The sequence below is a fragment of the Anomaloglossus baeobatrachus genome, chromosome 3 (assembly GCF_048569485.1).
Source record: "Anomaloglossus baeobatrachus isolate aAnoBae1 chromosome 3, aAnoBae1.hap1, whole genome shotgun sequence".
Classification (NCBI taxonomy): domain Eukaryota; kingdom Metazoa; phylum Chordata; class Amphibia; order Anura; family Aromobatidae; genus Anomaloglossus; species Anomaloglossus baeobatrachus.
Genome location: NC_134355.1, coordinates 328,761,403 through 328,785,702, shown reverse-complemented (window position 1 = coordinate 328,785,702; position 24,300 = coordinate 328,761,403). Strand labels below are relative to the sequence as shown.

Here is a 24,300-nt window from a genome sequence, read left to right as displayed (position 1 = left end):
CTGATAGATGCCACAGTCAATAGCCTACAAATCTAAGCGGGTAGACAGATGGAGCTTCCTCCAGCACAAAAAAAACTCCCAAAACACAAATTATACCACTCTATTAAGTAAAGCTCTCATATAGTTAAGTGGAAAGATCAAAAAGTAATGATTTTTGGAACGCAACCATAAAAAAACTCTACATTTTCTACACCCTGAAGGCTAAATGACCCTGCTCCCTAATGGGGTATAGCTGTATCTTCTGCTGACACCCTCCATGATCACCTGATATTGTTGGCGTGAGATCATAGTGACACCAATGTAGGGATGATATTCATGGTGCCCTTTAATTGCAGTAGAAACCCCTGGGAGGTGGGTCTAGTATAGCTGTATGGGGGGGAATCGGAAATTCTCAAAAACCTTGTTTGCGAATATTGAAAATCTTCTGTAATCGGCTCTAATTCTAATATTTTACTAGGTATTGTGATTTATGCAGTGCCCTGTGTTGTTTGATATTTCATAATTGCAAACATTTCAACACTTATGATTCCAAATTTGATAGTGTAGATCAGGGGTCTCAAACTCGTCAGAGTAAGTGGGCCGCACATAAAAAAAATTTAAGGCCGAGGGCCGCATTCCTTTCAAATTTAATACAATACAATATAATTGCTAATCAATTATTTCAACTATTATAACAATGCTACATTAGTATGCGCTGAGAATCAAAAATACCGTGAAGCGAAACGTCATTTTTTTATATTATTTATTTGTCAAAGAGAGTGGGCATCTGTGATTGGCATCAGCATCAAAATGTATAAGCAGATTCCAGGTTATTCCAACAGCCAAGCACAAACACTCATTCTCTGTCACAGCATTAAAAAAATTACATAGCGCTCCGCAGTATTTTTGATTCTCAGAGCAGATAAAGCGGACAGGTACGGGCTGCCACCCCCAGCTGCCTGGCTTTACCTTAGCTGGCAATCAAAATACAGGGAAGCCCAATTGTTTTTTTAATTAAATAATGGAAAAAAAAAATGCGTGGGCTCCCGCCATATTTTGATCACCAGCCAGGTAAAACCAGACAGCTGAGGGCTGGGATTCTCAGCGTGGTAAGGCCCAAACATTTTGGGCCCCCCGCAGCCCACAACCACCCCTGGAAATGGCGCATTCATCACAGCGCTATTTCCAGGTGCTTTACCTGGCTCTTCCAGCGTCCCTGGTGGCAGCGGCACGCTGGGTAATAATGGGGTTAATACCAGCTTTGTATTCTCAGCTGGTAGTAAACCCGAAATTCATGGTGTCATGTCAAATTAGATGTGACCACCATGAATTTTTAGTAAACAGTAGAAAAACACAACACATAGAAAAATATTTTTATTAGAAATGAAACAAAAAACACATTTAGGGACTCCATCTTTTTTAGAAAAAAAAAGCTTCCCTCTGACGTAGTCCAAAGTCAATGTCAGCTCAGCTTCATCGCTCTGAACAGATGAGCGTCTGTCCAGACCGACAAGAAGGCTGAGACTGAAAGTAACATTTTCCGGTCTTCCAGTCACCATCAAAATCATTTTTATCATCATCATACACACACAGCCACCATCATCATCATACAAACACACACGGCAATCATCATCATCATCATACACAGCCATCGTCATCATCATCATCATCGTCGTCACTCACAAACAGCCACCACCACAATCATCATCAGTCACACACAGCCACCACTGCTATTATCATCAGTTGCACACAGTCACCACCACCATCATCAGTCACACACAGCCACTACCGCCATCATCATCATCATCATCATCAGTCGCACACAGCCACCACCACCATCATCATCATCAGTCACAAACAGCCACCACCGCCATCATCAGTCACACACAGCCACCACCGCCATCATGTCACACACAGCCACTACCGCCATCATCATCATCAGTCGCACACAGCCACCATCACCAGTCACAAACAGCCACTACCGCCATCATCATCATCAGTCACACACAGCCACCATCACACCATCATCATCATCAATCGCACACAGCCACCATCACCATCATCATCAGTCACAAACAGCCACTACCACCATCATCATCAGTCACACACAGCCACCACCGCCATCATCATCATCAGTCACACAGCCACCACCGCCATCATCATCATCAGTCACGCAGCCACCACCGCCATCATCATCAGTCACACACAGCCACCATCACCATCATCATCATCATCATCAGTCGCACACAGCCACCATCACCATCATCATCAGTCACAAACAGCCACTACCACCGCCATCATCATCAGTCACACACAGCCACCACCGCCATCATCATCAGTCACACAGCCACCACCGCCATCATCAGTCACACACAGCCACCATCACCATCATCATCATCATCATCAGTCGCACACAGCCACCATCACCATCATCATCAGTCACAAACAGCCACTACCACCGCCATCATCATCATCAGTCACACACAGCCACCACCGCCATCATCACCATCAGTCACACAGCCACCACCGCCATCATCATCATCAGTCACACACAGCCACCATCACCATCATCATCAGTCGCACACAGCCACCATCACCATCAGTCACAAACAGCCACTACCCCCATCATCATCAGTCATACACAGCCACCACCGCCATCATCATCATCAGTCGCACAAAGCCACCATCACCATCAGTCACAAACAGCCACTACCGCCATCATCATCAGTCATACACAGCCACCACCGCCATCATCATCATCAGTCGCACACAGCCACCACCGCCTTCAGCATCATCAGTCGCACACAGCCACCATCACCACCATCATCAGTCACAAACAGCCACTACCGCCATCATCATCATCAGTCACACACAGCCACCACCGCCATCATCATCATCAGTCACACACAGCCACCACCGCCATTAGCATCATCAGTCGCACACAGTCACCACCGCCGTCATCATCATCAGTCACACACAGCCACCACCGCCGTCATCATCATCAGTCCCACACAGCCACCATCAATATCAGTCACACACAGCCACCACCGCTATCATCATCATCCTCATCATCATCAACACACAGCCATCATCATCATCATCCACACACACATACAGCCACCATCACCATCAACACACAGCCATCATCACACACACACCCATCATCATCATCACACACACACATCATCATCATCATCATCATACATACACACACACACACAGCCATCATCATCATACACACACACACATCATCACACACACACACACAGCCATCATCACACAGCCATCACACACACACACAGCCATCATCATCACACACACACACATAATCACACACAGCCATCATCATCACACAGCCATCACACACACACACACACACACACACATACACACACACACACACAGCCATCATCATCACACACACACACACACACACACATCATCACACACACACAGCCATCATCATACACACACAGCCATCATCATACACACACAAACAGCCACTACCGCCATCATCATCATCAGTCACACACAGCCACCATCACCATCATCATCATCATCAATCGCACACAGCCACCATCACCATCAGTCACAAACAGCCACTACCGCCATCATCATCAGTCATACACAGCCACCACCGCCATCATCATCAGTCACACACAGCCACCACCGCCATCATTATCATCAGTCACACAGCCACCACCGCCATCATCATCATCAGTCACACACAGCCACCATCACCATCATCATCATCATCAGTCGCACACAGCCACCATCACCATCAGTCACAAACAGCCACCACCGCCATCATCATCATCAGTCGCACACAGCCACCACCGCCATTAGCATCATCAGTCGCACACAGTCACCACCGCCATCATCATCAGTCACACACAGCCACCACCGCCGTCATCATCATCAGTCACACACAGCCACCACCGCCGTCATCATCATCAGTCCCACACAGCCACCACCGACATCATCATGATCAGTCATACACAGCCACCACCGCCATCATCATGATCAGTCGCACACAGCCACCATCAATATCAGTCACACACAGCCACCACCGCTATCATCATCATCCTCATCATCATCAACACACAGCCATCATCATCATCATCCACACACACATACAGCCATCATCACCATCAACACACAGCCATCATCACACACACACACACACACACAGCCATCATCACACAGCCATCACACACACACACACAGCCATCATCATCACACACACACACACACATCATCACACACAGCCATCATCATCACACAGCCATCACACACACACACACAGCCATCATCATCACACACACACACACACATCATCACACACAGCCATCATCATCACACAGCCATCACACACACACACAAACAGCCATCATCATCACACACACACACACACACACATCATCACACACACACACACACAGCCATCATCATACACACACAGCCATCATCATACACACACAAACAGCCACTACCGCTATCATCATCATCAGTCACACACAGCCACCATCACCATCATCATCATCATCAATCGCACACAGCCACCATCACCATCATCATCAGTCACAAATAGCCACTACCACCATCATCATCAGTCACAAACAGCCACTACCACCATCATCATCATCAGTCACACACAGCCACCATCACCATCATCATCATCATCAGTCACACACAGCCACCATCACCATCATCATCATCAGTCACACACAGCCACCATCACCATCATCATCAGTCACAAATAGCCACTACCACCATCATCATCAGTCACACACAGCCACCACCGCCATCATCATCATCAGTCACACAGCCACCACCGCCATCATCATCATCAGTCACACACAGCCACCATCACAATCATCATCAGTCGCACACAGCCACCATCACCATCAGTCACAAACAGCCACTACCGCCATCATCATCAGTCATACACAGCCACCACCGCCATCAGCATCATCAGTCGCACACAGCCACCATCACCATCATCATCAGTCACAAACAGCCACTACCGCCATCATCATCATCAGTCACACACAGCCACCACCGCCATCATCATCATCAGTCACACACAGCCACCACCGCCATTAGCATCATCAGTCGCACACAGCCACCACAACCGTCATCATCATCAGTCACACACAGCCACCACCGCCGTCATCATCATCAGTCCCACACAGCCATCACCGACATCATCATGATCAGTCATACACAGCCACCACCGCCATCATCATGATCAGTCGCACACAGCCACCATCAATATCAGTCACACACAGCCACCACCGCTATCATCATCATCCTCATCATCATCAACACACAGCCATCATCATCATCATCCACACACACATACAGCCATCATCACCATCAACACACAGCCATCATCACACACACACACACCCATCATCATCATCACACACATACATCATCAACATACATACACACACACACACACACACACACACACACAGCCATCATCATCATACACACACACACATCATCACACACACACACAGCCATCATCACACAGCCATCACACACACACACACACACACACACACACAGCCATCATCATCACACACACACACATCATCACACACAGCCATCATCATCACACAGCCATCACACACACACACACACAGCCATCATCATCACACACACACACACACACATCATCACACACACACACACACAGCCATCATCATACACACACAGCCATCATCATACACACACAGCCATCATATATATATATATATATACACACACACACACACACACACACACACACACACACACACAGACACCACAAACGTTGTAACCTGACCTATGCTCTTGTTCCTTCCGCTGCACCAGTCGGCAAAGCAGCTGACGTCAGCGCTGCTCGGGTCGCGCTGCTGAGCTCGAGTTGAATGCCGCCGTCGATTGCTTCACCCTGACATCTGATTGAACTCCGGCTTTGATTGCTTCTCCCTGGCGGCTTCTCCAATGCGGAAGTGCGGCTGGCGACCGCTAAATGACTGGAGGCAGTGGAGGGCAAATATCAAGTGTTCTGCACTGTGTCTGCGGGCCGCTTAAATCAGACTGGCGGGCCGCATGCGGCCCGGGGGCCGCGTGTTTGAGACCCCTGGTGTAGATGATTGCTCGCCTGAAGTTAAGGAGGTGAAAATGCATTGCCCAGAAATCAAGCTAGCCACGCTTGATTGTGGTCAATGGGGAACAGGGTATTTAATCTAAAGCGGGCTTTACACACTGCGATATCGGTCCCGATATCGCTAGTGTGGGTACCCGCCCCCATCTGTTGCGCGACACGGGCAAATCGCTGCCCGTGGCACACAACATCGCCCAGACCCGTCACACATACTTACCTGCCCGGCGACGTTGCTGTGACCGGCGAACCGCCTCCTTTCTAAGGGGGCGGTCCGTGCGGCGTCACAGCGACGTCACTGAGCGGCCGCCCAATAGAAGCGGAGGGGCGGAGATGAGCGGGACGTAACATCCCGCCCACCTCCTTCCTTCCTCATTGTGGCCGGGAGGTCTCCTTAGCTTCCTCGTTCCTGCGGTGTCACACGGAGCGATGTGTGCTGCCGCAGGAACAAGGAACAACCTCGTTACTGCTGCAGTAACGATTTTTGAGAATGGACCCCCATGTCACCGATGAGCGATTTTGCACGTTTTTGCAACGATGCAAAATCGGTCATCGGTGTCACACGCAACGGCATCGCTAATGCGGCCGGATGTGCGTCACCAAATCCGTGACACCAACGAGTTCGCATTAGCGATGTCGTAGCGTGTAAAGCCCCCTTTAGTCTTACTTTTTGACTTTACTGTTGACTGTGCTGTTGAAGTTTATTTCCAAAGCATATGCTGTGAAATAAAGTGTATTTGATCTCCTTGCTAATTTTCTAATGGGGCCTGTGCAACTTTTGGGACCAAAACCATCTGACAGTTTACCTTTTAAAAGACTAATCATTTAAATTTTTTCAGACATCAATAGAACACATAACAAGTAAGCAACTTTTTAAGATGATATATTACAAGGTTGCTAACTTGTTACTTTAGTGGTGTAACTTACTCCAGAACCCGACTGGAGTACATTTCTAGCAGCATTGCAAGCCAGTTAAAGGGAATCTGTCACCAGGTTTTTGCCACCTAATCTGAGAGCAGCATAAGGTAGGGGCAGAGATCTTGATTCCAGCAATGTGTCACTTAAGCAGGCTTTAAACGCTACGATTTCGCTCCAGCGATTTCGTTGGGGTCACGGAATTTGTGACGCACATCCGGCCGCTGTAGCGATCTCGTTGTGTGTGACTCCTAGGAGCGATTTTGGATCGTTGCAAAAATGTCCAAAATCGCTCCTCGTTGACATGGGGGTCCTCTCCCAATTATCGCTGCTGTCGCTTGGGCGAAGTTGCTCCTCGTTCCTGCGGCAGCACACATCGCTACGTGTGACGCCGCAGGAACGAGGAATCTCTCCTTACCTGCCACACGCCAGCAATGAGGAAGGAAGAAAGTTGGCGGGATGTTCGTCCCGCTCATCTCTGCCCCTCCGCTTCGATTGGGCAGCCGCTTAATGACGTCGCTGTGACGCCAAGCGAACCGCCCCCTTATAAAGGAGGCGGTTCGCCGGTCACAGCGACGTCGCCGAGCAGGTAAGTACGTGTGACGCTGCCGTAGCGATAATGTTCGCTACGGCAGCAATCTTCACATATCGGCATAACGATAGGGGCGGGTGCGCTATCACGCTCGCCATCAATAGCATCGGCTAGCGATGTCACAGCGTGTAAAGCCACCCTTAAGGCCACGTCTCACTAAGCAACATCGCTAGCAACATCGCTGCTGAGCCACGACTTTTGTGACGTAACAGCGATGTTGCTGTGTGTGACATCCAGCAACAACCTGGCCCCTGCTGTGAGGTCGCCGGTTGTTGCTGAATGTCCTGGTTCATTTTTTAGTTGTTGCTCTCCCGCTGTGAAGCACAGATCGCTGTGTGTGACAGCGACAGAGCAACAACTAAATGTGCAGGCAGCAGGAGCCGGCTTCTGCGGACGCTGGTAACCAATGTAAATATCGGGTAACTAAGAAGCCCTTTCCTTGGTAACCCGATATTTACCTTCGTTACCAGCGTGCGCCACTCTCACGCTGTCAGTGCAGGCTCCCTGCTCCCTGCACACATAGCCAGACTACACATCGGGTAATTAACCCGATGTGTACTCTGGCTAGGAGTGCAGGGAGCCAGCGCTAAGTGGTGTGCGCTGGTAACCAAGGTAAATATCGTGTTGGTTACCCGATATTTACCTTAGTTACCAAGCGCAGCATCGCTTCCACGCGTCGCTGTTGGCTGGGGGCTGGTCACTGGTTGTTGGTGAGATCTGCCTGTTTGACAGCTCACCAGCAACCCGTGTAGCGACGCTCCAGCGATTCCTGCCAGGTCAGGTTGCTGGTGGGATCGCTGGAGCGTCGCTTAGTGTGACGGTACCTTAACTGGGCTGCTTTTTGATAAAATCCCTGTTTAATCAGCGGTAGATTATCATTCGAGGACTACTTGGTGTGCTGCTAGTTAGTCCATCATATTCATGAGCTCTGTATAACTACTAGATCTGCAACAGAGTAAACGGTGATTTTATCAAACTGATAGCAAACAGCTCAGTAAGTGACACATCGCTGGAATCAGGGTCTCTGTCTCTACATTATGCTGCTCTCAGATGGGGGAGCAAAAACCTGGTGACCAATGCCCTTTAACAGATGCGCCTAATTAATTAGTGGCACATGTACTTTAATGACTTAGCTGCGTTTTTGTTTTTTTTTTTCAGTGCTGGACTGGCGCTTTAAATTTAAGACCCCTGTCATATACACACACCTTCTTGTGGCTCCACCTTTTATAGATGCCGCTCTGGTACCATGGCGCTGTCTTGTGACTAACTTCTGACCGGCCAGCAGTCAGAAGTTACGTCACAAGCTCCCAATGCATCCCTATAAGAGCCAGAACAAGGCTCTCATAGACATGTGTTGAGAAACACTGGAGCTGCTGGCAGGTCACAAATAAGAGGAGACTGACCAAAGCCGCGGCCATAGATGAAGCCACCGGAAGGCGAGTATAACATAGTAGGCAGGGAACTTGGATTTAAAACACCACTCTGGCGGTGCATTAAAAATGCTGGAGTGCTGCTTTTAGACTGGTAGGCAACAATGCAACTCTTAATGAATCGACCTCTTAGATCTACAGCCTCTTATTTCAGATGAAAAGCCTCATATTAATACCAATAGTGTTGGAATGCAATGTTAAACAACTTGCATATGGAAATTTCCTCATACTATTGCTCATGCACCATACAAGGTTAACACTTTTTGTAATGTATTAATATGGTTTTGTTGTCAGTTACCGTAATTTACAGGCCATTTTGTAAGTTCACTGTTTAGAAATGTTTTTAATCCATAAATTCTTTGCTAAAGCTCTTAGTTGGCGAGGCAGACCTCTAGTGGTAATAAAAGGTTTCATTTTTTTTAATGTACCGTTCTAACAAACAAGAATCACACATACATATATATTTTATATAAAGATATCTTTAAAAAAAAATAAATTATTTTGTCTTTTTATTTTATATGTGACTATTAAAATATTTACTTTTTTTTTTATTTAACATTTTACTCACACTATCGTTGGAACAAAGATAGTAAACCAACACTTCTCTCCAGCAATTCTTATGTCAGCTTTGCTGTGTAGATCAGGATAGGCCTAGCAGAGTCATCTCATTATCATTGAAAGACAGGCAACTTCATAATCTATGACTGCTCTTTTGGAAGCTTGGATAAGGCCGGATACTGAAGCTAAATTTGAAGTACATGGCATACCTCAAATTTATAACTACGGTCTATTCTGCAGTAATGCGTTTCAAAATTAATATATTTGATGTTTTCCTCTATCTTAAGCCAGTAAATATATGTATGGTAGTGCAATGCAGTCACCTGTACAGAATTTCATTTTTGTGGGAAATTTTTTTTATATACCGTTTATCACAAAAGTGAGTACACCCCTCACATGTTTGTAAAAGATTTTATTATATCTTTTCATAGGACAACACTGAAGATACGACACTTTGATACAATGTAAACTAGTCAGTGTATAGCTTATATAACCGTGTAAATTTGGTGTGCCCTCTGAATAACTCAACACACAGCCATCAATGTCTAAACTGCTGGCAACAAAAGTGAATACACCCCTAAGTGAATATTTCCAAATTGTGCCCAAAGTGTCAATATTTTGTGTGGGCAACAATCTTTTCATGCACTGCCTGAACTCTCTTGGGCATGGAATTCACTAGAGCAGAGGTCCCCAACTCCAGTCCTCAAGGCCCACCAACAGTGCAGGTTTTTGGGATTTCCTTAGTATTGCACAGGTGTTAATGTAATTACCTGCCCAGGTGCTGGTTCCAACAGCAGTGCAATGCTAAGGAAATCCTGAAAACATGCACTGATGGTGGGCCTTGAGGACTGGAGTTGGGGAACCCTGCACTAGAGCTTCACAGGAGCCACTGGTATTCTCTTCCACTTTTTCATGATGACATCACGGATGTTCAAGATCTTGCGGATGCCCCCACAGATAATCAATAGGGCTTAGGTCTGGAAACATTCTTGGACAGTTCAGCAACTTTCCCTTCAGTTTCTTTAGCAAGGCAGTGGTTGTTTTGGAAGTGTTTTTGGGGCTATTATCAGGTTTGGAATACTGCGTTGCTGCACAATTTCCAAATGTAGGGGATCATGCTCTGCTTACATATGTCACGATACATGTTGACATTCATGGTTCTCTCAAAGAACTGTAGCTCCTCACAACCAGCAGCACTCATGCAGCCCAAAACCATGATACTCCCACTACCATGTTTGACTGTAGGCTTGTCTTTGTACTCCTCACCTGGTTGCCACCATACATGCTTCACACCATCTGAACCAAAGAAGTTTATCTTGGTCTCATTAGACCACAGCCGGGATCGGGAACCTATGGCTCGCGAGACAGATGTGGCTCCTTTCATGGCTGTGTCTGGCTCGCAGACAATCTTTAATAAAAAAAACATATTTTCCAGTTTGTAAGATGCACTTTTTTTCCCTAAAAACTGGGGGAAAAATGGGGGTGCATCTTACAAACCATATATGGCTTACCTGGGTGGCAGTGGTGGCGCAGGGTTGGTGATACTGCGGGCTTGTGGGGTTTCGTGGCAGCAAGCACACCAGCGGACTGTGGGCTGCTTTGAATCTCCCGTAGTTGACGAGATTGACTTCAAGAAAATGACCACAGAGGTGGCGCGTGTGCAGATAGGACTCCACGGCCATTTTCTTGAAGTCTATCTCGTCGATCTGCGCACGCGCCGCTGCCATTTTCTTGAAGTCGATCTTGTCAACTGCGGGAGATTCAAAGTAGCCAGCTAGCAGTTAAATGGTCCTCGCTGCCGCGACACCCCATGAGCCCACAGTATTGCCGACCCTCCGCTGTCGCACACTGAGCCACGACACCCCCTCTCCGGAGCCTGCCAGCAGATCAATAGCCCCCGCCGCTGTGACACCCCACAAGCTCGCAGCAGAATCGCTGACCCTCCGCACACTAACCCTCTTGAGTCGTGACACCCCCTCCTCCATGCCCGCAGCATCGCCTACCCTGCCTCCTGGGTCCTACTAAGCCGCTCCACCACCGCCGCTCCTCCCTGGTGAGTATGGCTCTCACGAAATTACATTTTAAAATATGCGGCGTTCATGGCTATCTCCGCCAAAAGGGTTCCTGACCTCTGGATCACAGGATATGGTTCCAGTAATCCATGTCCTTAGTCTGCTTGTCTTTAGTAAACTGTAGGCTTCCTTGTGCAGCATCTCTAAAAGAGGCTTCTTTCTGGGACAACAGCCATGCAGACCAATTTGATGCAGTGTGTATGGTCTGAACCACCCACCTTCACCCCTTTAACCTCTGCAGCAATGCTGGCAGCACTATTGAAAGACACCATCTGGATATGACTCTGAGCATGTGCACTCAACCTTTTTTGGTCAACTAGGGTAAGACCTGTCTTGTTAAACTGCTGTATGGTCTTGCCTACCGTGCTGCAGCTCACATTTCAGGGTGTTGGCAATCTTCTTGTAACCTAGCACATCTTTGTGTACAGCAACAATTATTTTTTTCAGATCCTCGGAGAATTCTGTGCCATGAGGTGTCATGTTGAACTTCTAGTGACCAGTATGAGTGAAAGTGAGCGATCATATCAAATGTAACACACCTGCTCCCCATTCACACCAGAAACCTTGTAACACTAATGAGTCACATGACATCGGTGTGGGAAAATTGTTAATTGGGCACAATTTGGCCATTTTCTCTTAGGGGTTTACTCACTTTTGTTTCCAGTGGTTTAAGACATTAATGGTTGTGCTTTTATTTATTTAGAGGGCACCAAATTTACATGCTATGGAGCCAGGCAATGCACTATAACTGAGCGGTTGTGTTACCATCCTGTAAATTATCCTGCCCAAATCCTACACCTAGTGGCTCTCCGTACCCTGCCACACATCTCCAGGAGCGTGGTAATTACTGGGTTTCAGAGGGGCTGCTGCGATGTGGGCTATGTGGGCTTGTGGGCCCAGCGGGACCCGCAAAACTCCTGTTTGAGGAGGACAACAGAGGAGGCTGAGGCCATCTTATGCACTTTGCTGCCGTGTTCTGAGAAGCAGTGCTGTCACATTGTATCAAAGTATCATATCTTCAGTGGTGTCCCATGAAAAGCTATAATAAAATAATTACAAAAATTTGAGAGGTGTACTCACGTTTGTGATACACTGTATGTGTGTGTGTGTGTGTGTGTATATATATATATATATATATGTACACTTCATCATATTTCATTTTAAGGTTGTCCTCCACATAATTCTGAATAGATGTAACCTACAGCTTATGTATGTATGTATGTATGTATGTATACATATATATATATATATATATATACATATTAATATATATATATATATATATATATTAACATATATATTAATATATATATTAATATATATATATATATATATATTAACATATATATTAATATATATATATATATATATATATATTAACATATATATTAATATATATATATATATATATATACATACATACATACATACATACATACATACATACATACATACATACATACATACATAATCTGTAGGTTACATCTATTCAGAATTATGTGGAGGACAACCTTAAAATGAAATATGATGAAGTGTATTGAAAATTAACACTCTCTTTTCAACTGTTTAGGGTCATTTGTGAAAGCAAGAGCAAATCTCCATCTCCAAATGAATCCAAGAAGGTCTTAGACAAAGGTAAAACAGTAAGCATGTAATTGAGCCATTGATTTTTACAACTATTTTAATGTCATTTGCTGCAACTGCAATGTGTGCTGAATTTAGGGTGTAAGAAAAAGTGTGATATATTTTGCCCATGCCTACCACTAATATCATCAGGGGAAATTATTTTTATTCTTGTTTCCTATTTGAAATTGAAAATTCAATTTTTAATCTTAAGTGACAAATCCTACAAATTATAAAATACTGTTTTAATGGAAAGGTTTCTAAAAAACTCCTATGTCATATTAAATTTAGGGATGAGCGAATCTAAACTGTACAGTTCAGGGTCCGTATTTGAGACCTAGTGTCCACTGATCGAACTTGATCACCGACTTCTCACTTAAGTTCATGGACGAGTTCAGATGCTATGCGTATTATGAATAAAATTTGTTGAAACGCTGCATCGTAGGCAATTAATAAGCTTTTCGGCTGTTGGCAATTCCGTAGCCATCACAGATATGCCAGAGTACTGGCATGGCTGTGATTTGCCGGCCGTATCACGTCATTAGGCCTCTGTAGGACCCGGTGACTCAATGCTCAGCACACTGTCCTTTGGAAGTTGACAAAAGCAAAGTAAGTGTCCCCCCCCTTTTCACTCTTTAGTGCCTTTTATGGGTAAATAATTAAATAAAAAAAAAAAAAAAAAAAAAAGGCGAGGTCTCCCCTATTTTTGATAACCAGCCAAAGTAAAGCAGACAGCCACAGGCTGGTATTATTAGGATGGGAATGCCCATGGTTATTTGGCCATTCCCAGCCTAAAAATAGCAGCCCATAGCTGCCCCAGAAGTGGTGGATCCATTAGATGCGCCAGTTCTGGCTCTTTGCCCCAGCTCTTCCTGATTCCTCTGGTGCAGTGGTAAATGGGACCATAATATTTTTGGCATTGATCTCAGTTGTGAATTAAGTATATTAAAAAACAAAACTTTATTCCAAATCCATAAAAAAACGCTCTTCATTTACTAAGCATCACATCATTAAGAGCTGTTTTCTGCTCGAAACACGTAGACCTCTGTTTACACTGCTGTTTTTACGTGTTTTCGGTTTTATGTATTTGGAATAAAGTTTTGTTTTCCAATATACTCTTTATGCAGATTCTGGTAAGATTTTCTTCTTTTCATCATGGAATTTTTCACGCTATTTATTCCTTTTCCACATTTGTTTATTGGGCAATTGTCCTGCTCTTACTCCCATTTTGCTTCCTTTTGCAGCACCTAGCCCTTACAATGACCATTTTACAGCACAAAAGTTTGGGCCTCCATTGGCTTGTATGTGGTTCGGGGTCCGGTACAAACTTTTGGCTAAAGTTTGGCCAAACCCAGCGACCTCGAAGGTCCACTGGTCCGTTCATTCCTAATTAAATTAATTATGGTCTAGCACCTGTCTTCAGCAAAGAAAACTGATGTTAAGCCGTGAAGTGCTTTGTTGTTTGGTTGTGCTGATGTAACGAGCATCATCTCTTTTTTTTTTTTTTTTTTTATTTATTTATTTATTTATTTTTTTTTAGTCTTAATTACTCATTGATTGCGATAAGTCTTTGTTAGATATTAGTGGAGATGTAGAAAAAGACCACTCTACTATCTAAGGTGGAGAAAGTAAGAGATTCAGGATCACATCCGGAAGTTAAAAACAATAGTTTATTCCACAAATTTAACCTCTTCACGATCAAGGACGAATATGTGTATGTACAGATATACATCCTTGGCTGTGTCTGTCCCTTTAATGTAGGCTTACGCGGCAAGCTCACATTATTCCTCGCACATGTTTGCTGATCTGATCAGCAGACATGCGCATCTAACAGCTAATCGTACTGTTTAATGTCGCCATCGGCGGCCCCGTCTCGTGATTATAGGGCGGCGGCAATGGGTTGCCATGACAGCATGGGGCAGATTATGGTGAACACTGTTTCTGTCATGACTCACTTCCTGTGAAAGCCGACAGACAACTGCCATTCACAGGAGATCAGAATTTCAGCTGATCAGAGTGATGCTAAAGCACTGCTCTGTATACACAAGCTGTCGGACACTGCAGGCATAAAGTTCCCTAAGGAAACTAATAAAATCAATTAAAAATGTTAAAAAAAAGTTTTTAAAAATATGAAAAGAAACAAAAAGTAAAAGTTCAATCACCCCCCTTTTTGCCCCATTGAAAATAAAACAATAAAAAAAAAATAATACACATATTTGGTATTTCAGAAATGCCTGATATAGCATAATATAAAATCAATTAATCTGATCGGTAAAGGGCGTAGTGAGAAAAAAAAATCAAAACTCCAGAATTATGTTGTTTTGGTCACCGCAACATTGCATTAAAATGCGATAACAGATTACTAAAATGTCGCATCTACTCAAAAATGGTATAAATAAAAATGTCGGATCAAAATCGCAAACAATAAGCCATCACTTAAGGCCGCTTTACACGCTGCAATCTCGCTAGCGAGATCGCTTGCATGCGTACCCGCCCCCATCGTGTGTGCGTCACGGGCAAATCGCTGCCCGTGGCGCACATAATTGCTCGGACCTGTCACACTACTTACCTGCCTAGTGACGTCACTGTGACCGGCGAACCGCCTCCGCCCCTCGGCATCACAGCGACGTCACTAACCGGCCGCCCAATCGAAGCGGAGGGGCGGAGATGAGCAGGACATAACATCCCGCCCACCTCCTTCCTTCCTCATTGCCGGCGGCCGCAGGTAAGGTGAGGTTCCTCGTTCCTGCGGTGCCACACTTAGCGATGTGTGCTGCCGCAGGAACGACGAACAACATCATACCTGCAGCAGCAACGATAATTGGGAATAGGGGGGCATGTCAACGATTAGCAATTTTGCACGTGTTTGCGACGATTTTCGATCGCACGTAGGTGTCACGCGCAACCATATCGCTAACGCGGCCGGATGTGCGTCACAAATTCCGTGACCCCAACGACATCGCTTTAGCGATGTTGCAGCGTGTAAAGTGGCCTTTAGCCCCAGATCCCGAAAAATGAGAACGTTCCAGTGTCGGAAAATTGCGGCAAAAGCACAAGTTTTTTTTACAAATTTCTGTTTTGTTTTTTTTTCACAATTAGATAAAAGTAAACCTATACAGGTTTGGTATCTACAAACTCTTACTGACCTGAGAAATCATATTGCCAGGTCAATTACCATATCGGGAACATGAGAAATAAAATTATGCAATTTTTTGAAATTTCACTGCACACAAATTTTTTTTTCCTGTTTTCCAGTACAATATGGGGCAGAATGAATTGTGCCGTTCAAAAGAACCAAACAAGCGCTCGTACGGCTGTCTTGACAAAATAAAAAGTTATGGCTCTTGGAAGAAGGGGAAGAAAAAATGGAAATTGCCAGGGGTGAAAGGGTTAAAAGCCATGAAAAAGTGCTAAGGCAGGTAATAGTCAGTACCACATGGGGTTAATCTGGCTTAAACATTTCGGACTTATAGTCCTTATAGCAAGGAGAATCTGCAAGACAAGCACAACGTGCCGGTTTTCTTACTATCTTTTGTATGAAAATTAAATAGCATGTCAAACAATAGAATCACATGCTGTTTATGCAAATTTAAGCTAGAGACCTAATTAGTAGTATGCTATTCTCTTGGAGCTCTTGTGGGGTCTAAACATGTCTGATTATGATGTCTACTACTGACAACTCACAAAGGCATCTCCAAAGCCTTCTTGGGTAATGCTTTTCTAATTATTATTATTATTATTATTATTATTTATTATTATAGCGCCATTTATTCCATGGCGCTTTACAAGTGAAAGGGTATACGTACAACAATCATTAACAGTACATAACAGACTGGTACAGGAGGAGAGAGGACCCTGCCCGCGAGGGCTCACAGTCTACAGGGAATGGGTGATGGTACAATAGGTGTACAAGACTGTCCTATCATTGGCTCGCTAAAGAAGATTCATTCATTAAATGAGCAGGAAGGGATTCTTTTTATTTTCATTTCAGCCGTTCATGGTTTAGATAGGTATACCTCCATTCAGGCACAAACCACTGGAGGTAGTGTTACGGAAATAGCTGAGAGCTGCGGAGCTAAGGTGTTTCTGCATTCCCAGTAGAAATATATAGCTGTTACTTATCCTATTCATTTTTACAGGTAATATAAAAATAAGTAAAACAAAAAATGAGCAAGAGCATAAGCTGGTATAAGTGCAATAGTAAAAGCACATTCACACTGTGGCCATTTCCCAGACAAAACCTAAGAGAAAAACACAAAATAAGCATATACCCTATAGTAAGGAAATAGTAGTAATAGTACATGTAAATAACATTGGGTACTTGGTTAACAGTATTTGACCAAAAAGTTTAAAAGTCATCCCACCGCATCAAGGTGTACCCAGTCGGGACGTTCCTATCCTGTGTCTAGTAGTAAAACCTTACTTTGTGTCTGTGACATCAATGTTAATAAGAGCAGGGAAGGGTGAGGGCCCAACTGCATCCACCTGTCCATAGCAAGCTATGGATGAGATTCCTAGCTCTCTTGGGTTTTGTAATATGGAAATACCGTAGCTCATCTGCTCTCTGCTCTTTCTATAACCTATGGGGGTTGACTCCTGTAAGGGGGTATTCCCATCCCACTCAAGAAAGGCTGCTATGGGAATAACCTTTTAATGTCTTCTGTTGATGAGAAAAGCTCTCTTGAGTATGTGATTTTTATCTAACCAATCATCTAGTCTGTATTTTAAAGGGGCTTTCCGGTCTTGTGACCTGAGGACAACTGGGTCCACAAGCCAATGGGGGTTTCCAAAAGCTGTCTAATCCTAACAATAAGTGATGAACTCTGCTTACCTACTCTTCTTCCCTATACAGCAACCTCCACAGAGATAGCAGAACATATCAGGAACGTTTTCCTATAAAAGTCAGTGACCTACACCATATTGACAGGTGTCTCCCACGCACAACTCCAACCGTTATAAGAACCCTTTTTATACACCTTTTTATGGTTTGATACAGGACCTGCATTGGCCGAAACCTCGTTCTGTTTTTATCCCTTCATGTACATTGGGACCAATAAAGATTTTTCTAATTGATGAAGGAGTCTTAGGTGCCTTGGATGTTACAAAATTGGGCCTACACCGTATTTTTTCATACAGGTGCCATAAAGCATATTACTTAATAATGTTGGTGAAAGCTAAGGCAAGATGCCTGCTACCATAATAAGGGTTCAGTAAAATGTACAATAAGAAGTTGTCGGAGCAGTTCTAATTCCATTTAAAAGTTTCTTGAATTTTTTCTACGCCGCCGGTGACAAGTATAGAGATACACGAGCATATGAATTACCAAACCCTATGAGATTGTCAGGCCTGAAGACATTAACCCCTTCCTTACACTAAAAAAGTATAAACATATTAGAAACAGATTTGTAAAAAATGAGTATGTATAACTAACTGATTTCAAGTATTTATTTGCCCATAGCCGCCATCCAGGCCCTCTCACCTGGGATTTGCATGCAGAACAAAAAAACAAAATAAAAATAAACCTTTTACAAATAATGATGCAGTTTAAAGGATAACCTACAGACAGTATTACCAGTATATCCAGAAAATGGTTTGGTGAATGTTGCTTTTTGCCCCTCTCAAAACATGAAACACCAGTATCAACACTATAAGGACAAAAGTATTGAGACATGTACACATTATACCTATAGGAGCTTTAATCACATCTCATTCTAAATCCATAGAGATTAATATAGAGTTGTTCCACCTCCTATTTGAGGATGAAAAAAACCTTTCACTATTCTTGGCAGACTTTCTATAAGATTTTGGAAATTGGGCAAAAATTGCCAGAGAAACAAACATTCAGAAGAGCATTTGTGAGGTCAGGTGCTAATATAGGATGAGAGGACCTGGTTCACAATCTCCACTCTAATCCATCCTAAATGTGTTTGATTGGGTTGAGATCAGGGCTTTATGCAGCCAGTTTAGTTCTTCGACAAGCAATCTCACTCAACTATGATGTTGTGGACCTTGCTTTTGTTCACTGCGGCACAGTCATTCTGGAACAGAAAAAGACCTTCCCCAAACCGTTCCAACAAAACATATAATTGTCCAAAATATCTTGGTGTCCTGAAGCATTAAGATTTCCATATACTGGAACTAAGGGGTCCAAACCAAGCTATGAAATATAACCCCATAACATTATCCCTCCTCCACCTTTAGGCTATGTGCACACGTTGCTTTTTTTTCAGCGCGGAAAAAAACGCACCCTCTGGCAGAGGGGAGAATTGTAAACAATGCTTTTTGAGAAAAACGCATCGAAAACGCATGCGTTTTTCATGCGTTTTTCATGCGGTTTTTTTAGGTGCGTTTTTTAAGACTTGTCAGTGTTAATAAAGTTGGTTGAACACAGACCTTTGGAAAAAAAACCTGTGATGTCATTTCCTTCTCCACATTCTGTTTGGATAAATGGGAGGGCTTGGAATGGAAGGAGCACCATTTGAATTTTGGAAAAGTTGAAATAAACTTCGCGCACCATGTCACATTAGCAGGGCCCCTTGGGTACCTATACGTCAGACAACCCCCACAAGTGACCCCATTTTGGAATCTGCACCCCTCAAGGATTTTATTCAGGAGTATATTAAGCATTTTGAATCCACAGCTACTTCACCCAAAATGTTGCTGTAGCAACAATATTCTCACTTTTAGGCCCGTTTCACACGTCAGTGAAAAACACTGACGTTTTTCACTGGCGTGTAAAACACGAACATGTCCCTCCGTGTGCCGTGAATCACGGCACACGTGGGTTGTCTAAGTGCAATCCGGGCTCCGTTCTCCGTGGCCCGTGATTTCACTCAGTAATCAACTCACCTGCGCCCGCTCCCGCTCTCCATGGTGCTGATCGCTCCCGCGGTGCAGCATCTGGCCGGCGCTGACCCCCGCAGCAGCTGCTTCCGGGTCGGCTGTGTCGCGCATCATGAATATGCGCGACAATAATGAGCCGGCTCAGAAGCAGCAAGCTGCACGGGCTGCAGAGGACATCGCTGGACGCCGGGTGAGTTAAAATGATTTTTATTTTATATGCACGTTTTTTTCTGGCACGTGTTTCACGGACCACACCACTGCGTGGTCCGTGGGACATCAGTGATGCCAGAAAAAAATGGACATGTCTCCGTGCTTCAATCACGCACACGCGGGTACGCCGCACGGAGACACGTGCAGTGAAAAATCACTGATGTGTGAGCAGACCCATTGATTATAATGGGTCTGCGTATGTCAGTGATTCTGGTACGTTTAAAATACTTATTAATACTAATTAATACGTACTAATTAATTTAACACAAGATGAAGTACGCCTACGTCTGAGTAAATTAAACATTGACAAATCCCCAGGGCCAGATGGCATTCATCCACAAATATTGAGGGAATTGAGCTCCGTAATCGACAGACCGCTGTATCTCGTCTTTTTAGACTCGCTTGTAACAGGGTTGGTGCCTCAGGATTGGAGGATTGCTGATGTGGTACCGATATTTAAGAAAGGTAAGAGGGTAGATCCAGGCAACTACCGTCCAGTAAGCCTGACATCAGTAGTATGCAAAGTTTTTGAGGGCGTTTTAAGGGATGACATGCAAAAATATATTGCAGAAAATAATATGATAACTGACAAACAGCATGGATTCATGAAAGATAAGTCGTGTCTAACCAACCTGTTGGGGTTCTATGAGGGGGTAAGTTCAAACCTGGATATTGGTAATGCAGCTGATGTGATTTATTTGAACTTTGCAAAGGCATTTGATACTGTACCACATAATAGCCTTATACTAAAGCTCCAGAAGCAAGGACTAGGGGACACAATATGCAACTGGGTAAGGAATTGGCTAAAAGATAGGAAACAAAGAGTAGTCATAAATGGTACATTCTCTAAATGGGCTATAGTCAGCAGTGGGGTGCCGCAGGGATCTGTGCTTGGACCGATTCTTTTTAATCTCTTTATTAATGACCTTGTGGATGGGATTGATAGTACAGTGTCAGTCTTTGCCGATGACACCAAACTATGTAGGATATTAAAAACTGACCTGGATAGCACAATATTACAAAAAGATCTGGATAAGATGTCAGAATGGGCAGATACTTGGCAAATGAGATTTAATGTTGATAAATGTAAAGTAATGCATCTAGGACGGAGTAATCCTATAGCTGCGTATACATTAAATGGAAGTAAACTCGGGACTACAGAACAGGAGAAGGACTTGGGTATTCTCATTACAAATAAGCTGAGCAGCAGCACTCAATGTCAAGCAGCAGCTGCTAAAGCAAACAAGATTTTAGGGTGTATAAAAAGAGAAATTAGATCACGTGATCACAACGTATTGTTACCCCTCTATAAATCACTTGTAAGGCCACATCTGGAATATGGGATCCAGTTTTGGGCTCCACATTTTAAAAAGGACATTCAGAAGTTAGAGTCAGTTCAAAGGCGGGCAACTAGACTATTTCAAGGAATGGAAGGCCTCCCATATGATGACAGGTTGAAAAAGTTAGATATGTTTAGCTTAGAAAAAAGACGTCTCAGAGGAGATCTCATTTAATGTGTAAATACATGTGTGGTCAATATAAAGGACTGGCACATGACTTATTTCTTCCAAAGACAGTACTAAGGACCAGGGGGCACTCACTGCGAGTGGAAGAAAAGCGATTCCAACAGCTAAATAGGAAAGGGTTCTTTACAATTAGAGCAATCAGACTGTGAAATGCCCTACCACAAGAGGTAGTAATGGCAGATACTATAACAGCTTTTAAAAAAGGGCTGGATGATTTCCTCAGTACACAAAACATTGTTGGTTATAAATGACTTAGTGACTAAATGTAGAACTGGTGGAGGAAGGTTGAACTAGATGGACCTAGGTCTTTTTTCAACCTAAGTAACTATGTAACTAAAAAAAAAGCACAAACGTACCAGAATCACTGACGTGTGAAAGAGGCCTAAGGCTATGTGGCCATGATCCAGCGACACGGCATCCAGTACACAGTGCCAGCCTTCCTGCAGAGATGTGAGTGTTGTCCATGGGAGAACGCAGCTGGCCATGCCCACGATTTGGTTTCAGGCTGCTGTGGACTTTAGCTCTATTCTACCTGCAGAGAACACTCTCGTCTCCACAGCATAAATTGACATGCTGAGGCTCGGGAAGCCACGCCACCGGTCAGTTTATGCTGCGGAGAAAAGAAGCACAGTGGGCATGGGATCTCCAAAAATCCTTCCACTGTGCTTCTATTGCACAACGCAGCGTTATGGACGCAGGGAAAACACTCAGCGCCCATAACGCTGCAAACCCTGATTGTGGGCACATAGCTTAAAAAGCGTCAATGGATGAATGGATGTCAAATATATATAACGTCCCACCCCCGCCTGCATATTCTAAGTTGGCACCTTTAGTACCTTTCATGTGGAACTAAAGGGTGCCTAGCTTAGTATTTATCAAAAAAAAAACCCCCCAAAAAAATGAAAAAATGGCGTGGGGTCCCCCCTATTTTTGATAGCCAGTCAGGGTAAAGCAGACAGCTGTAGCCTGCCAACCACAGCTGGCAGCTTCATCTTGTCTGGTGATCAATTTGGAGGGCTCCCCAGGCTTTTTTTTTTATTTATAATTAAAGAATTAAAAAAAAAATAATGTGGGGTCCCCCCAAATTAGATCACCAGCCAAGGTGAAGCTGACAGCTGGGGTCTGGTATTCTCAGGGTGGGAAGAGCCATGGTTATTGGACTCTTCCCAGCCTAAAAATAGCAGGCCGCAGCCGCCCCAGAAGTGGCGCATCCATTAGATGCACCAATCCTGGCGCTTCGCCCCAACTCATCCCGTTGCCCTGGTGCGGTGGCAAACGGGGTAATAAATGGGGTTGATACCAGATGTGTAATGTCACCTGGCATCAAGCCCAGCAATTAGTGATGTCACGGCGTCTATCAGATACCAGACATAACTAATTGACAGTAAACAAAAGCAAAAAAAAATGACAAATTTTTTTATTAGAAAAAACACTCCCCAAATCATTCCCTTGTTCTCCAATTTAATCAAAAAATTTGAAAAAAAATGGGTCCGCAGAAATCCATTTGGACTTCCCACGTCGCCTCTGGACCTTCTAGAATATGGGGGCACGTTCAGGGAACGTATCCCCCATTTTCTAGGAGGGCAGACCCTCCATTTGAGGAGAGTGGGTGCCAAAAATCTGCACCCACTCTCCCCGGGTCACAGCTGCAGAGTGCGAGCAGCCAGCACAGCTCTCTGAACACAGTGCTGGCTGTCAGCTGCTCTGCACATGTGACCGGCCAGCGTGCACTGGCAAGGAGGAGGGGGCCGCGGGGGATCAGCGCTGCGACCGGACAGGTAAGGGGGAATACCAGGGGGAATAGGGGGTGACCTGGCAGGGCCTGGGGGTCATTTTTCTGTCGCATGTCTCAAGGCACATGCGACAGAAATCATAGGAGCAGGGCGGCCGGTGCGCTACTGTGCGCGCGGCCATGTTGGATTTTCGGGAGGGGGGTCGGGGGTCGGGGCGGGCACTTTGGCGACACCGGGGGCTTTCCAGGACTTTGCCAGGAAGTGAGGTCAACAGGAAACCTCTTGACCTCACTTCCAGGTAAATGCCTGCGTTCTGTATGCCGACAAAGCCCGCGGACCGCAACAAAAAAGCAGCTCACTGCGGTGTAGCTGCGTTCTGACCCGCATCATTGATTCAATGGGGGAGAGAACGCAGCTACACCGCACAAAAGAAGTGACATGCTGCTTTTCTTTCCGCACCGATTTTTAGCATCCAAAACGCTGCGTTTAGAAACGCAGCGTGTGCACTAATTTTTCGGCTCTCTCATACACTTTGCTGGGAAAGCTGAATGCATGCAATTTGCCACTGAAACGCTGCGGTTCTAAACGCAGCGTTTCCGCGGTAAAAAACGCAACGTGTGCACACAGCCTTACAGTTAGTACTATGCAGTCACACTGTTAAC

General features: G+C 44.7%; 1 protein-coding gene across 4 annotated transcripts in view; it reads left to right on the top strand.

Annotated features, from left to right (window-relative positions):
• The window catches only part of ARMC2 (armadillo repeat containing 2), a 272,150-nt gene that overhangs the window by 115,904 nt on the left and 131,946 nt on the right, over positions 1 to 24,300 (top strand). For all 4 annotated transcript variants that reach the window (XM_075338362.1, XM_075338363.1, XM_075338364.1 and 1 more), the window contains exon 6: positions 13,274 to 13,338. In XM_075338362.1, the coding sequence (XP_075194477.1) occupies positions 13,274 to 13,338 (65 nt within the window). The remainder of the gene's footprint in view (positions 1 to 13,273; positions 13,339 to 24,300) is intronic.